The following is a 16,474-nucleotide window of genomic DNA, read 5'->3' as shown; positions in this document are numbered from 1 at the left end:
ACTGATAATCTCAATCTTTGAAGATACACAAGCAAATGTATACATGTTTCCCAAACACCTGTATAGAACCATTTTTCTACAAGTAACATTTTCATACCATTGTCATGAGCTTAGGTAATTATGGGATTACGTATTTCTTCTTTATTTTTTTATTTTTTTTAGGCCTACGCCCATGGCATATGGAGGTTCCCAGGCTAGGGATCGAATCTGAGCTGTAACTGCTGGCCTACACCACAGCTCACAGCAACGCTGGATCCTTAACCCACCGAGCAAGGCCGGGGAGCAAACCTGCATCCTCATGGATGCTAGTCAGATTTGTTTCCACTGAGCCACAACGGGAACTCCAGATTCTACAATTTCTATTTGTTATACAATATGAACTTCATGAGTATATAATTTTAATAACACATTCTATTATTATTATTACATATATTCTAAATGAAAAATTGCTTTAAAAGTCAAAAATATACTTTTTTTTTTTGTTTGTCTTTTTGCCTTTTCTAGGGCCGCTCCTGCGGCATATAGAGATTCCCAGGCTAGGTGTCCAATCAGAGCCGTAACCACCGGCCTGCGCCAGAGCCACAGCAACTCAGGATCCAAGCCGAGTCTGCAAACTACACCACAGCTCACGGCCACGCCGGATCCTTAACCCACTGAGCAAGGCCAGGGATTGAACCCGCAACCTCATGGTTCCTAGTCGGATTCATTAACCACTGTGCCACGACGGGAACTCCAGATTCTACAATTTCTATTTGTTATACAATATGAACTTCATGAGTATATAATTTTAACAACACATTCTATTATTATTATTACATGTATTCTAAATGAAAAATTGCTTTAAAAGTCGAAAATATACTTTCAAAACTGAATTAAACCTCATACCATGAAAGGACAAATAACCACTTTTGCAAGCCTATATTATATACTGATATTCTGTGGATCTTTATTTGGAAGGATTTGAAGTTTGTTAAGAAAAATATGCTCTATGATTACATACATTTAGAATATACTGGGATAAAATATTTTTTAAAAAAAAATCTTTACTTTAGGACTTCTCTGAGCCATTAATCCCTGATGTGCCGCAGGAATTTACAAAAGGGGCTAGAGAGACAGTATTTTCCAGTCTTGTTTGACCAGACACTTATTAATAACCTACAGAAAAGTGTTCTCCAGAACACTTGTTTTTGGAAGGCTTACATGTCAGTTAAAATTCTTATTCATGTACAAAATCTGCACGTCTTTGTGCAGAGTGTCTTTATTGGGTAATGTGTGCTTTTACTTTTAATGAATATTGAATAAAAAAATTGGAAAGAGAAGTAATAAAAGCCTATCTTTATTTTAAAAATTATAATGAGGCTCATCTAGGATCTCCTCGGCTTTTCTTCTAAAGGTTTATTTTTAAACTATTTTAATACTACATACTTATTTTATTATATAATTTGCTATGTATATTTACTATGAATACTATTATTTAATAACAAAAATAAAATCATTGTTTTAATACTATGTATTTATTTTTAGTTATTTTAACTCCATATTAAATTAATTATCACTTGGAAATGAATACGTAATCATCCATGTGACCACTTGCTTGAGGAAAGCATGAAATTTCCTTTGGGGATATGAAATTCAACCCAGTAGATGAAGTTGTAAATGTAAACAGGACTTCTTTTAAGGTTTTTTCTGAAGCCCAGAGAAATCTCAGCAAAGGTAGATCCTGGATTCTTTAGGAACATTACTCAGATAGTCAACTCAAGATGGCTGTTAAGTACTAGTTCAGAGCAAGCAGCATTTTGTTGCCTAGGTGATGGCCACGATGGGCTCTGAGTCTGGTAATTGAACTCTATAATTGCTGTTCTGTGTCATAAAAATGTGTGGCTTCTGAGTGCGCTACTCCTCACTTTCTAACTAGAAGCTTTGTGTCCATTCTGCACTCAGCTGCTCACCCACCCACCTGCTTCTGGGGAACTGTGCCTGCTTTGTGCCCTGCCTTCTAATCTATGCAGCTGATGGGGAGAGTGGAAAGCAAAGAGAGTTTCCTCCGTGACTCTGAAATGGCATTTCCTGCTCTCTTCCCATCAAAAACCTACTCTGAAACCCAGATGCTTCCTTTCTTTTCATAGCCACTGAGAACTCTGCTTCCAAGTAAAACTCCTCCACTCCAAACATTAATAATTACAACGGCGATGATGACAGGCATGACCTGCTGGCCATCATGCTGTGGGGTTAAGATGGAGCTGTAACTGAAGGTCTTCAGTGTTCAATAGTACAGTAAAGTCAGTTCTCTGAAAACACATCCACTGAAAACACGTCAAGGTGTTGGATTATTTTTAGCCTTTTAAAACATATCCACGAGCCTCAGAGCCACCAGAGTACCATGAAATGCAGAAAGGTCATGGAGTTCAGAAGTTGGCTTTGCCCTGTCACTTGGTCCCTGGCCACAAGGAGATAGAGTCGTGGGCTAAAAGAATAGGAAGCAAAGTCTAGGATCTTTCCAATACTGGACATAGAAATGGATACCCTCATACACTAGAACTCCAAAGGGGTGAAGCGGGATCTACCATCGCTCTAAGGGAGAATAGATAGATGGTAGAAATGATGGGTAGATAGATAGACAGACAGACAGGTATATATAGCTACAGATACAGATAGAGAAACAGACACTGATATATTGAATTCATAACCACAAGCAGGTTTCAAACTAGCTTATAGGTGAATTCATGCCACTTCTGTGTTCCAAAATGCCTCAAGCAGACTTCTTGTGTTCCAAGGTCATGATAAAGTCAAATGAGAATACCCTCTGGACAAAGGCACTTGCAAAAAAAATCACTGCAAGTGAGGTTTCAAGAATAGTCATCTTAGATTACATGAGATGTTGGAATTATCAGATTAGACTGTTAAGAGTTTTAAAAAGAAAAGAGAATAAAAATGAGTAGGGAAAAATATACTGTATAAATGGCTACTGGTATTTGGACAGAATGATAACAAGTAGAAAAGAACAATGAAAGGAAGTTTCAAAGGCAGTAGCATGAGGGAGTTCCCGTCATCGTGGCACAGTGGTTAACGAATCCGACTAGGAACCATGAGGTTGCCGTTTCAATCCCTGGCCTTGCTCAGTGGGTTAAGGATCCAGCATTTCCATGGGCTGTGGTATAGGTCACAGACTCGACTCGGATCCCATGTTGCTATGGCTCTGGCAGAAGCCAGCCTCTGTATCTCCAATTAGACCCCTAGCCTGGGAACCTCCATATGTCACAGTTGCGGCCCTGAAAAAACTCAGGGACATGATAAAATAATAAATTTGATGCTGATGGAGAGATTTTGATAGGAAGATTAGTCTAAAAAATTACCCAACAGAGAACAATGATAAAAAAAAATAGATTTAGAAATGAAAGGTAGTTTAAAAGACATGGAAAATAGAGACGGTAACAGAGGGTAACAGATAATAGAAGTGGTATTTGATAAGATAATGGCTTAATTCTCTGGTTCAAAACTTAAAGTGGATTCCAAGCAGGGTTAATAAAAGAAAGTTCATACATAGACACAATATTGCAAAACTTTCATTTCCTTAGCAATAAAGGAAAATTCAGGAGTTCCCCTTGTGGCTTAGTAGTTAACAAATCTGACGCAGGTTTGATCCCTGGCCTTGCACAGTGGGTTAAGGATCTGATGTTGCCATGAGCTGTGGTGTAAGTTGCAGACCTGGCTTGGATCCTGTGTTGCTGTGGCTGTGGTGTAGGTCAGCATCTACAGCACTGATTCGACCCCTAGCCTCAGAACTCATATGCAGAGGGTGCAGCCCTAAAAAGCAAAAAAAAAAAAAAAGCAAAAAAAAACAAAATATGGGAAAATAAGGGGTGGGAAGATACAGACCTGAAGGGAATTTCTCCTTTTGTGTTTTACTCACGGTTCCTTGAGCTGGGTGTTCTCAAATTATTTAAATTGTGACATATGTTTTCGTTAAAATAGCGTCAAGGAGAAGATCGGAAGGGAATGTGTGTGTGTATAGCATGATACAAATTCTTGATATATTCCATAATTGGTTGGATTTTCAATAGGATGTTGCCAGAATCGTTCAAAGTAAACATAATCTGTTCAAAGTAAGCATAGCATGGATGCATGCCATTGAAAGTGTTGTTGTGTGTGGTGGAGGGACCCTTTGCTAATGTTGTTGCTGAAACTCGACCTCTGTCCACTGTTTCCAAATAGAAACATGGAGACAGAGTTTGGGATGAAGGAAAAAAAATAGCTTTACTCCTTGACCAGGCAAAGGAAATCACAGCAGGCTAAACCCTAAAGACTGTGCCCCTCCCCATTCTTCCACACACCCCCATCCCACCCTATCCTCCCCACCCCCGCTTGGGAGAGAACAGGAGGTGGTTTTATAGTTTGGGAGTGGAAAATAGGGCCACAGATAAGGATCAGAGTAGAGAGAGGCAAGATTTCCTTCTTCTTCAGTGTTGGTGTTTAGTGGCCCAGGGAGAGACTGGTTCCGTGGTCCTCCTCTGTGGTTTATTTGTTGGGGGTTTAGTTCTACAGAAGAGCTCAAAGATATTGTTATATATATTCCTTGGGGAGGAACCAGGACTCAGCCCCAAGGCTGCACTATTGTTTCTTCATGTTCCTCCCTTTTTTCTGTCTCCCCTCCCTTCCCTGTTTAGCAGTTGTTTGAACTTGCCCTTTGGAACTCAGGGAAAGTCATGGAGCCTGAAGCTTATTTCCTAAAAACAAGAAATGGGGGACATAGAAAGGCTTGTGCCCAGGAGCCCCACAGAGCCCTGCTCGGTGTCATCCTCCATATATGGACAAATGATTGATTATGCACATGGAGCATGCTCTAGTCCACAGGACTCTGCACTGTGGCAGGGAGACCACCTTCAAAGTCCTTTGACCAGATGTCCTCCCTCTTTTCCAGCATCCATCGCGTCTACCTGCAATGATCCAGGGATGCCTCAAAACGGCACCCGCTATGGCGACAGCAGAGAGCCTGGGGACACCATTACCTTCCAGTGCGACCCTGGGTACCAGCTTCAAGGGCAAGCCAAGATCACCTGTGTGCAGCTGAATAACCGGTTCTTTTGGCAGCCAGACCCTCCAACATGCATAGGTAGTATGCAACAGAAAACAGAAATTTTATGTTTGGGAAGCAATGAATGTTATTGAAATTGCCCTGTGAATGTATGATTTCTTCAGAAATAATTCTCAAGAGTTTCTTACATGCCTCTGGTTCCCTGAGATTATATTGAGATTTTATTATAAACCTTTAAACTTTATTTTATTAGGTGAAATAAAGGAGGTAGTTTACTTAATGTACAGTAATTGACATTTATCTAACATTTTCTATCCTTAACAAATCTTGCAAAAATAGAGATTAAATTACTGTAATTTAAAATTCTGAGTGTCTTAAAATTCATAACCCTAACATTATTGTTCTCATTTTTAATATAGACACATGCCCTTAGGCAAAACCTACTCAATAAAAAGTCATGTTTTCTTTTTAGATGATTTTTTATAATAACAGTACATTTTTAATACAATCCTAAAAACTAGAAGTTATACTGCTTATGTCAAAATAAAGGTAAATGGAGAGATTTCATTCTGAAATTTACTAGAATTTTATAGTTTGACCTTATTTTTAAAAAAGCAGGAGTTCCCGTCATGGCGCAGTGAAAATGAATCTGACTAGGAACCATGAGGTTTCGGGTTCAATACCTAGCCTCGCTCAGTGGGTTAAAGATCCCATGTTGCCGTGAGCTGTGGTGTGGGTTGCAGATGAGCCTTGGCTCTGGCGTTGCTGTGGCTGTGGTGTAGGCTGGCAGCTGTAGCTCGGATTAGACCCCTAGCCTGGGAACCTCCATATGCCTCAGATGTGGCCCTAAAAGACAAAACAAATAAATAAATAGCAATTGTTGTTGCAAACTTATTTTGAAAAACCACTATCCAAGATAGTCTATCACAAATATGTTTCTAAGGCAGTATGTATTTTTATATAAAATAGTAATTACATGTAGATTGTCCCTTCATTTAATTAAACATTTTACCATAAATACCTATTTGTGGTATTTCATCTTCATTTTTTAAAGAAACTTTATTAAACTTTATTATTTTAATGAACCATCACAGTATAATTTGTACTTCCTTATAATGTGTTTGAAAAATACAAAATTGAATTAATCTGCAAAGAGAGGAAATGATAATGAAATGATATGCACATAGTTAATGGGCCATTTTGTATCCAGTGACCTTGAGGGAATTTTGTGCTTTAAAATGATTTTTACTGTCATATGCACAGCAGTGGAGGAATTCTCGGTGGTCCTGTGGAGCTATAATACGCAACTCTTAACCTATTACAGAGTGTTTGCAGTTTTCTGAAGACAGATGAGAATTGATAACTCTGCATATTAGCATGTTCAGCCTTGTCAGAGAGCCGCCATGTTTATTTAACATTTTGAGCTGCATTTACACTTCATGACTCTTATGAGCACTGTCATGAATTTTATTTCAAGCTGAGTCATCAGGGGCTGTGCCAGATTCCTACATGTTTCTTTTTTAAAGTGGAGCAATTACCTATAAATGCAACCATTATTTCAAACCATTGGTCTATTTTTAAATTAGGAAAGGCATTTTTCCCCCCAATTTGCGTGAATTTAAGCTCCTGAAGGATTATGTTAAAAAACAATACAACTACCAGTTAATCTCTTGAATGTAATTTCTTTGTTGATAATCAAACACTTTGTTGTAAAATCTGACCACCTTCCCACCTAATCTATAATCTCTTTTTGGTTCATCTCTTAGTTACCTAATTTTGATCAGCAGCTAGATTAACCAGTTCTCAGCAAAGAAAATAGGTCTCCAAGCACTTGATCTGTCTTGAATATCAGCTCCAAAAGATAAGCTAAAATCATTTGAAGGCGAATGAATATCAGTTATCTTGGCAACCAGAACAACCCACACATAGGTCTCTTGTAACTCAAAAATAGAAAGTATATACTTGGGAGTAAGTGAGCATTATCTTTTCCTTACATTGTAAATATTTTATTCCCCCAGAAATGAGATTATGCCTCTTTAAAGATACCTGTGTCTTGTCTTAGTGCTCATTTAAATTCTGTTCTGCGGATGAGATTTTTTTGAAGATACTTTACATTTATTTATGTATTTATTGCTTTTTCTTATTAAACATATGTTTTTGCAGAAGTTTTATAAGGTACAGTTAAGAAAAAAAAGACAGGAAGAAAAAAACTTCTCATCTTTGTACCTGAAGGCAACTACTATAAATATAAACATGTATAAGTAAGCTTCATAATTATTGTATGTATATATAATCTATACTTTTTTTTTTTAGGACCACACCACCCGCGGCATATGGAGGGTCCCAGACTAGGGGTCAGATCGGAGCTGTAACTCTTGGCCTACACTACAGCCATAGGAACTCGGGATCCAAGTTGCATCTGCAACCTACACCACAGTTCACTGCAAAGCCAGATCCTTAACCCACTGAGCGAGGCCTGGAATCAAACCCTCATTCTCATGGATACTAGTTGGCTTTGTTAACCACTGAGCCACAGAAGGAACTCCTTAAAATGTTTTTATTTTTTTTTTTGTCTCTTTAGGGCCATACCCACGGCATATGGAGGTTCCCAGGCTAGGGGTCGAATCAGAGCTGTAGCTGCCAGCCTACACTACAGCTATAGCAACGCAGGATCTGAACCATGTCTTCGACCTAGACCACAGCTCACGGCAATGTCAGATCCTCAAACCACTGAGTGAGGCCAGGGATGGAATCCGCGTCCTCATGGATACTAGTTGGGTTCCTTAACCACTGAGCCACAATGGGAACTCACCTTTAAATGTTTTTAAATGACAGTTCTGCATGATTATTTTATAAATTACACTTTTTACTTTCCAGTACACGATGACTATCTTTTTGTGTTATTTTGTATTTTTTATGCCTGCACAGTATCTCTCTATTTGGATCAATATTGACCAATATAGATTCCACTAATCCCTTCTTATTGCAGAGTTAGGTGTTTCAGCCTTTTCTCTACTACAAAGACTGCTGAAATGAACACTATTACAAAACACATTCATGATTATTTATGAAGGACATATTTCTACAAAATTACATATTTCTAGAGTTTTCAAAACATCTTTCAAGACTTTTTTCAGAAAGTTGCATCAATTTATATCACCGTCAGTTATGCGTAATTATTTTCCTTGACTCAGAAAAAAAACACTGTATTTCTTAACTTCATAACTTAATATGGGCGTGAAGTGAAGATTCCCTGGTATTTTTTCTTCATTTTTTAAATTACTCAGTGAATTTTATTACATTTATAGTTGTACAACAATCATCACAACCTAATTTATGGCATTGCTATCCCAAACCCTCAGCCCATCCACCCACTTCCCAACCTGTCTTCTTTGGAAACCATGAGTTTTTCAAAGTCTGTGAGTCAGTATCTGTTCTGCAAAGAAGTTCATTGTGTCCTTTTTTTTAGATTCCACGTGCAAGTGATAGCATATGATGTTGGTGTCTCACTGTCTGACTTCATTTAGCATGAAGATTCCTTGGTGTTTTAATTGGCATTTTAAATTAATAGTGAGGTTGAACTGTTTTCAATTTCATATTCTTATTTGCCCCTTAAATTTGCACTTTCCTGTTTTCCTGGATCATTTCCTTTTTATTTATTCTTAGTATGAGTTCCTTCCTATTTGCTGTTCTTTCTTTCTCTCTCTGCCTTTTATAAAATTTCTTAATCTCTCACTTGTTTGTATGTTACTCGTATTTTCACCACCTTGTCATTTGCTGCCAATCCTGTGGTTTGCTTGGAGGCCTCAATTTTTCTCATCTCAATTTTTCTCATTCAGAAGGCAACTCTTTCTGAAATTTTCAACTGAGTCTTAGAAGTCTGATCTCCAGACTAGAAGACACTCTCTGCTTTCTGAGTCAAGTGCCTCTTGAGTATCTCCACAGTTTCCATTTTCTCATGTGACCCTCAATATGCAATACCTTTTGTCCAAGTTCAAATTCAAAAGAGCTCTGAAAAGCAGAAATGCCTTCCAAGTTTGCAGAAACTCATTTTGGTGGCAACACTCTGTCCTGATCTACAGGGTAGCTGTTCTGAGGCTATCCATCTTGTTTAACAGCATGAACATTGAAATGTTTACTGTGGAAATACTGCTGTGTGTAGTTACAGAGCCCTACCGCAGCCTTTAATGATGAAGGTGTTACCAGACCTGTGAGGAGGGGGCAACCCTAAGGGTTTCTGATAAGGGGCTGGGGTTGCTATGAGTTTGTGGACTTTGTCTCTATGTCCCTTCCCTCTGGAGAATTCCCAGAATCTGAACTGCACCTCATGCTAAATTCTAACCCTATCCAAGTTACTTTTGTAGGCTTTCAAATTAAAACCTGATGAAGCTAAAATGAAGAATTCCCCTCCCAAAGGCAGAACCGACACAGCAAGACGGTCCTACTTCATTACGCTCTAAGCCTTCAAATGACCTCATTTGAAAATGCCTCCTGGGACCAGGAGGACCTTTGTTTCTTTTAAATTAATATTTGGATCTCGTTGCTGAACCCCTCCTGCTGGTGGTACCCTCACATCCAGTGCCCCAAATCTATCACGTTTCTTCTTTTAAAACCTACATGCAGTAGCATCTCTCAGGCCCACAGGTACCTCTTCCCAACTCAGCACCACTCCTTCCTTTGTCCACGCTTCGTGCGCTCCTGGCTGTCGGCATCCACTCCATTCTGGGGAAGCTGCATCCTGTGAGAGCTGCTTAGACCATTGTTTCCACATCCTTTCTGAAAATAAAACTGCTTACTAGGGGAAACATGGTTTTCATCATTTTTGAGAAAATTAACATCATCTTGCTCTTGCGAGTACATCTGTAAAGAATTTATTAGAAGTATTTCCTGCAATATTATTCAGAGTTCGCCTTTGATTTAATGAGATTGAAGTTATAACAAAAAGTCTTGGGATATTTTTTCTTAGGGAAAGTTAAGTTTTCAGGAATGTTTGAGTAAAGACACATCAGTCTCAGAAAATTATACAGCATGTCCTTTCATCTTACTTACAAAAAAGTCTTTGTGTGTGTTTATAAAATAACAATCAGGATATTTCCTTTTCTGCTTATTTTCCCCCTAAATATGTATATGATCAATGAAGTAAAAAAGATATGCAGTTTAGAGGGAAGAGTATAATTTAATCAGGGTTTTTTTTTTTTCTTTTAAGAACAACTTGGTGATAGACCAAAGTATTTGATATGAAAGACCTTAAAACTACCATATTAAGGCATGTGTCTAAAATTAGTATATGGTGTGAATTCGTCAGTGTTTTAATACCTTCCAACTGCATGGAAGCTTTAACAGAAATCTCATCTAATAATGAAGCAGTCCCAAACATCTTCAGGTTCAAAAACGGAGCCTGTCTTGCCTGTTACCAACAACAACCTACGTAACTGTTGCCTTATTGATATCAATGAAAACACATGTGATGAAAAACTAATGACTGCAGAAACAAACTAAATTCATTATTATCATCTAAAATGCTTCTCCCTGATAATACCAAACTAAGCAGTGTGATAAAACGATATATTTTGGGGTTAATATTCCTGCTCAGCCTCTCCTTGGTTATCTGTTAGTTTTGTCATTTTGAACTGTGAGACACTATCCCAAACCCTAGTGTATCACGACTATGAGAAATACGTGACAATCATTCATTCATTCAACACACACATTCATTCATTCATAAACATTTCCTGCATACATATTAGGATCAGAAACTTCAGGGATACAAGAGTGACAGAAGGTCGGTGGTTGTTTTACCACTGAAGTGAACTTTCTAGAATAAGAAAGAAATAACCAAAGAATTGACATGACCATTAAATGATGTTCATGGGGATTTTTTTTCCTATCCAAGTTTTTTTCCTTTTTAACATGTATGTGTATAGTGTGCATTACGGGTGTGCAGGGAATTCAATATATCTGTTCAGTTTAACTGGGTAAGTTTAAAGTTAAAGGAAGTCAATTTCCTTTGTCAGCAGTTGGAAAATCCTCCCTAAAAATGGAGTGGGACATTGTATAAAATTTGTTAAGGATCATATACAACATATGCAGACCTCCCGGGTCATCTGGGTCATTGTTTCATTAACCCAGCACGCAGTCTCTTGGGTGAACCTATTCTGTCTCATCTCACACTAACCAGCATCATTCTTTCTCCCAAACCGCCCTTGCCTGGGACAGCGGCATGTGGAGGGAACCTGACAGGCCCGGCCGGCGTCATCCTGTCGCCCAACTACCCACAGCCGTACCCACCAGGGAGGGAGTGTGACTGGAGGGTAAAAGTGAACCCGGACTTCGTCATCGCCTTGATATTCAAAAGGTGCCACCTCTCGGATACCTCTTTGTGGTAGGACTGTAAATGCCACCCCTGAGATGCTTCGTTTATGCTTCAGAGTCTCCAGTTCTATGGCCGGGGAGGCCCAGGTCTTGTGTCTGTAAGGCTGCAAATTCTGCTTTTCAGCTCTCTATTTGTGTTAGGACACACATGATGTGGCAAGAATTACTTTTACATACTGTCTTGTACACAGTGGGTTCCACATGAAGGGACTTAATTTACAGACTATTCAAGGAAAGTAACAACAACATGACAGACGTAAATATACTTAATATGATTTCTCTTCAGTGTCTCATATTTCTCAAAATGCTTGAGAGCTAATTCATTTCCACGGTGTGTCTTGTCTGACATTCCCAAAGGTAGCACGGCTGTTATCATTAGGATAGCCATGATTTGATGGAACTCTGAAAAAAAAAGTTTCCCAGACCAGCTTGCTGTATACTCTGAATTAATAGCCATTAGTCTTTTAAAAAAAATGCCGACTTCTTTCTGCTAAACTAGATGAGAAAAGTTCAAATCATAATATCGTATGATTATACTATAAATTATACAGAACCATCATATTATTATCTGGTATACAATGGGTACATTTTTCCAAATCCCAAGATCTATACTAAATTCACATTTTGATTTTTGAACTAAATGATGATATATTCTATATATGCCCTATTGATCTCTTGGCTCCGCAAGGCAGAATGGTATAATTACATTTATTTATCTGTCAATTGAACAAGTTTCCTTTTGAGATGTTTACATCAATATTCCGGTCCTGGTTGTGATTATCTTCTTTCACTTTCTCCTCCTGATGAGATCTGAGTCAGTGTAATTTTAAACCTCTGTGATCCTGAATTTTAAGTAGTTTGATAAGCCATCATTTCCTGAATTTTCTCACGCTGCTATAAATTTACCAAATGATGAATGCTTTATTATGCCACTCGGCTATTATACAAAAGCTGTAAAAGTTTGCTGGTTATATTTTTGGATATCTTTATGGTTTTTGTTCCTACTGAATTCTTGTAGTGCCTCCCTTCAAGCCAGAGGACACCTCTGCTACCAGGAGGTTAAAAGTAAATTAACAATGAAAAGCCTTTCAGAGAACACAGAGGCTAATTTGCAGGAGTTTCCCACCTCCCTCTGTGTCACAGTGGCTCATTATCAAGGTTTATCTGATAGACTATAAGGCACTTTTACACAAGAAGTGTTTTCATTTAATTTGACTCCCCCGCCCCCCGAAAAAAAGGTTGACCTAGAGAATCTCCAAGTTTTCTTCCGACTGTTAAGAGTTTGGAATCATTAGCTGACCATATGTCACTTGTGACATCTTCTAAGATGAGGCCATTGGGCATGTGCTCAGGTGAGAGTTTTGCTGGGACCTTAGTCCTGGATCCACCTAGTAGATGGAGGGGAACCAGAAGTACTGGCTGGGACATGCGTGCTCAGTGAGCCAAGCACAGGGACTGTGGTTGACATGGCTGCCCAGCAGGCCCTGTTTAAAGACTGCAACGAGTCAGTCAGGTGTGCTTTAATGAGGGATGGGCCCCATGGGTTCCGGCATTACTCACAATAAAGACAAACAGTGATTTGACCTGGAGCACGTGGGAGCTCCAAGGTCCCCCTGGAACTTAGGGGCCTTTGGGGAGGAGAGTTTTATTTATCACTCACTCTGTAGACCTGGGGTGATACCACTTACAGGTTGGAACTCACTTTGGATTTGGTTTAAAAGTGTGGCTGGACTGTGGGCTATGAGTGGACTTGTAGATCTGTGCAGCTAGCTGGGGTGGAAATAAGGCAGGACTTAACAAACAGAACCATCACTAATTCTAAGTGTGGCTTCTGACTCCCAAGCGTATGAGATGGCCCATCCAAGAGGAAAGGTTTGTTTGTGCTGGAACAAACTTCCAGTGCCTGGAAATAATCTACCATAATAATTGGTTACGCCCATTATGGAGGGAGCAGCATGACCAGACTCTCATAACATCCTTGCAAGCTAGTCCAAACAAACTTGTTACTACAGTCAAATTCTGTTGGGTTGATGCAGGTCCCGCTGGCCTCTTTATTCACTCCTTAGTCACACAAATCTTTCACTTCCTTATTTCTGTCTTCAGGGAATTTGTCAAGTAAAAAAGCTCTGAAACCTCTTAGCAGTCCCTTAAATAAACCTATTCAGGACTTCACTTGGGAGTGGGGGCACCTTGATATGAAAAGGGGCAACACCATGCTGCTGCCAACATTGGTGCCCCCCCCCCATTGCATTCAGAACACAGGGGCAGCTCCAGGGTGAGACCATGCAGATGCGAGTGTCATATTGACACTGGTGGTTGCCCCCCACACCTCCCTGGCCTGCCCCCACTTTTGCGTTCAGAACAGAGGGGCAGCTCCAGGAGAGACCTTGGGTTCATGTTTTATCATTTGAGTCCAGATAGACAAGAACCACTTAAACAACAGCCTGGGTTGGTGATTATAAAAACTCCTGATTCTCTCCAGCCTTGCATTTAAATATGCTGCCAGTGGAAAGGAGAGCAAGTGGAAGTCGCACAGAGTGGGTCCACGTGAAAGACCCCAGGGGCCCTGATTCAGGGATGAGGGATGGGTGGAGGGCCAGTCAGAATGTATCCCATGAATACCTCTGAGAATATGTTTATTCTGATCCCACTGAGACCTTAGACATCTGAACCAGGTTCAGTCTTTTACTTGAGAATACATATGTTTTTAAACTTCCCGGATGCTCTCTGTTCTTCCCATCATAAATGGCAGAGATACGTAAAACTGCATCACATCTGAGAGCTTTGGACTTTAATTGTTAGACTTCAGGAATTATTAAGGTATTACCATTAGAGGAGAGAGAAAGGCAGGGAAATAGAGCGAGGGAAAGGGGAAGAGCCAGAGGGAGGAAGGAAGAGAGGGAGAGAAAAAGTACAATATCCAATAACATGAAAGAGTTGACTTCCCCACACCTTGGACCATCGTAGATGCTGCTAATATTGGCCAAATTACCTGAGCAAGTAGGGGCCGTTATAATTTTATAAGTAAAAACAAACAAAAATATTTTTAAGCATCATCAGTAACACCAAGGATATATATTTTTAAACCAAAAATAGTCACATAAAAGTCAGATAGCAGTGGGACTTCATCCCTTCTGAACCTACTTCTTTCCAACTGTGTTTCATTACAAGCAACTTGGTTACACGAAAAAAGATACTATGTTAAAAGGATTCATTTTCTTTTAGACATCTTCAAAGTGGTACTGTATTGATGATGGTTGTTGTGTAAAATACTAATTATATGTTATAATTAGTATCTGTTGTATTTATTGACATTTTGAATATTATTATATTTAACTTTTAGAGTGTCCTAATTTTTAAAGATTATTATATAAAAGCAAATAAAGTCACTGCATGCCCTCAGAGGCTTTATAATTGGAAGATAAGAGAAACACATATGAGGTACGTAACCTAATTAATATTCTTGTCTTTTAGTTTCAACATGGAGCCCAGCTATGACTTCCTGCATATCTATGAAGGAGAAGATTCCAACAGCCCCCTGATTGGAAGTTTCCAGGGCTCTCAAGCTCCAGAAAGAATTGAGAGTAGTGGAAATAGTCTTTTTCTGGCGTTTCGAAGTGATGCCTCTGTGGGCTTGTCGGGGTTCGCCATTGAATTTAAAGGTACGATAATCAGCCTAGCTTGTGAGGAATGTAATTTGTATCAGGATTGCCTTAATTGTAAGTGTTTATTTATACATTCTTGCCTATTTGTTTATGTATTTATTTATTTTTATTAAAGTATACTTGATTAACAATATTCCTTCAATTTCTGCTATACAGCAAAGTGACCCAGTCATACTTATACATTCTTTTGTCTTTTTTCATATCTCTTCCATCATGTTCTAACCAACGAGGCTGAATATAGTTCCCTGTGCTGGACAGTAGGACCTCATTGCTTATCCATTCTAAATGTAATAGTTTGCATCTACTAACCCCAAACTCCCAGTCCATCCCACTCCCTCCCCTTTCCCCCAGCAACCACAGTCTGCTCTCCATGCCCATGATCTGTCTGTTTTGTAGATAAGATCATTTGTGCCATATATATTTAATTACACCTATTATAAATGATATCAAATGGTTTTGTCTTACTCCTTCTAACTTATTTCACTTAGTATGAGAATCTCTAGTTGCATCCATGCTACTGCAAATGGCATTATTTTGTCCTTTTTTGGAGGCTGAGTAGTATTCCACCGTTTATATATACTACATCTTCTTAATCCATTCATCTGTCGATGGATGTTTAGGTTGTTCCATATCTTGACTACTGTGAATAGTGCTGCAGTGAACATAGGAGTCTGTGTATCTTTTGAATGAATGTTTTTTCCTGGATATATACACAGGAGTGGGATTGCTGGATCATATGGTAGTTCTCTATTTTCTCATGTACCTCCGTACTGTTTTCCATAGCGGTTATACCGATTTACATTCCCACCAATAGTGTAGGAGTATTCCCCTTTCTCCACACCCTCTCCAGCATTTCTTATTTATTGATTTGTTAATGATGGCCACTCTTTTTTTTTTTTTTTTTGTCTTTTTTTTGTCTTTTTTTAGGGCCACAACTGAGGCATATGGAGTTTCCCAGGCTAGGGGTCGAATTGGAGCTGTAGCTGCTGGCTACTAGTCAGATTCATTTTCCCATAAGCCACAGTGGGAACTCCTAATGATGGCCATTCTTTCTTTTTTTTAAATTTTTTTAGTTCCTTGCTTTTTAGGACTGCACCCATGGCATATGGAGGTTCCCAGACTAGGTGTCCAACTGGAGCTGTAGCTGCCAGCCTACACCACAGCCACAGCAACACAGGATCTGAGCCATGTCTGTGACCTACACCACAGCTCATGGCAACACCAGATCCCCAACCCATTGAGTGAGGCCAGGGATCGAATCCACAACCGCATGATTCCTAGTCAGATATGTTTCTGCTGCGCCAGGACGGGAACTCCATGATGGCCATTCTGACCAGTGTGAGGTGGTTGTGCCAGTGTCATTGTAGTTTTGATTTGCATTTCTCTAAGAATTAGTGATGTTGAG

At 39.3% G+C, this 16,474-nt stretch overlaps 1 protein-coding gene across 2 annotated transcripts in view; it reads left to right on the top strand.

Annotated features, from left to right (window-relative positions):
• CSMD1 (CUB and Sushi multiple domains 1) overlaps positions 1 to 16,474 on the top strand; it is a 1,878,204-nt gene that overhangs the window by 1,635,115 nt on the left and 226,615 nt on the right. For both annotated transcript variants that reach the window (XM_084999785.1, XM_021075826.2), the window contains exons 27-29: positions 4,919 to 5,110; positions 11,249 to 11,387; positions 14,879 to 15,066. In XM_084999785.1, coding sequence (XP_084855911.1) covers positions 4,919 to 5,110; positions 11,249 to 11,387; positions 14,879 to 15,066 — 519 coding nt within the window. The remainder of the gene's footprint in view (positions 1 to 4,918; positions 5,111 to 11,248; positions 11,388 to 14,878; positions 15,067 to 16,474) is intronic.

This window comes from Sus scrofa, chromosome 15, assembly GCF_054392235.1.
Source record: "Sus scrofa isolate SSC_HxYL_T2T_F1_AM1 chromosome 15, Sscrofa_HxYL_maternal_Yorkshire_Landrace_v2.0, whole genome shotgun sequence".
Taxonomy (NCBI): Eukaryota; Metazoa; Chordata; class Mammalia; order Artiodactyla; family Suidae; genus Sus; species Sus scrofa.
Note: the sequence above shows the minus strand (reverse complement) of the source record. Positions and strands in the feature narration are given on the sequence as shown.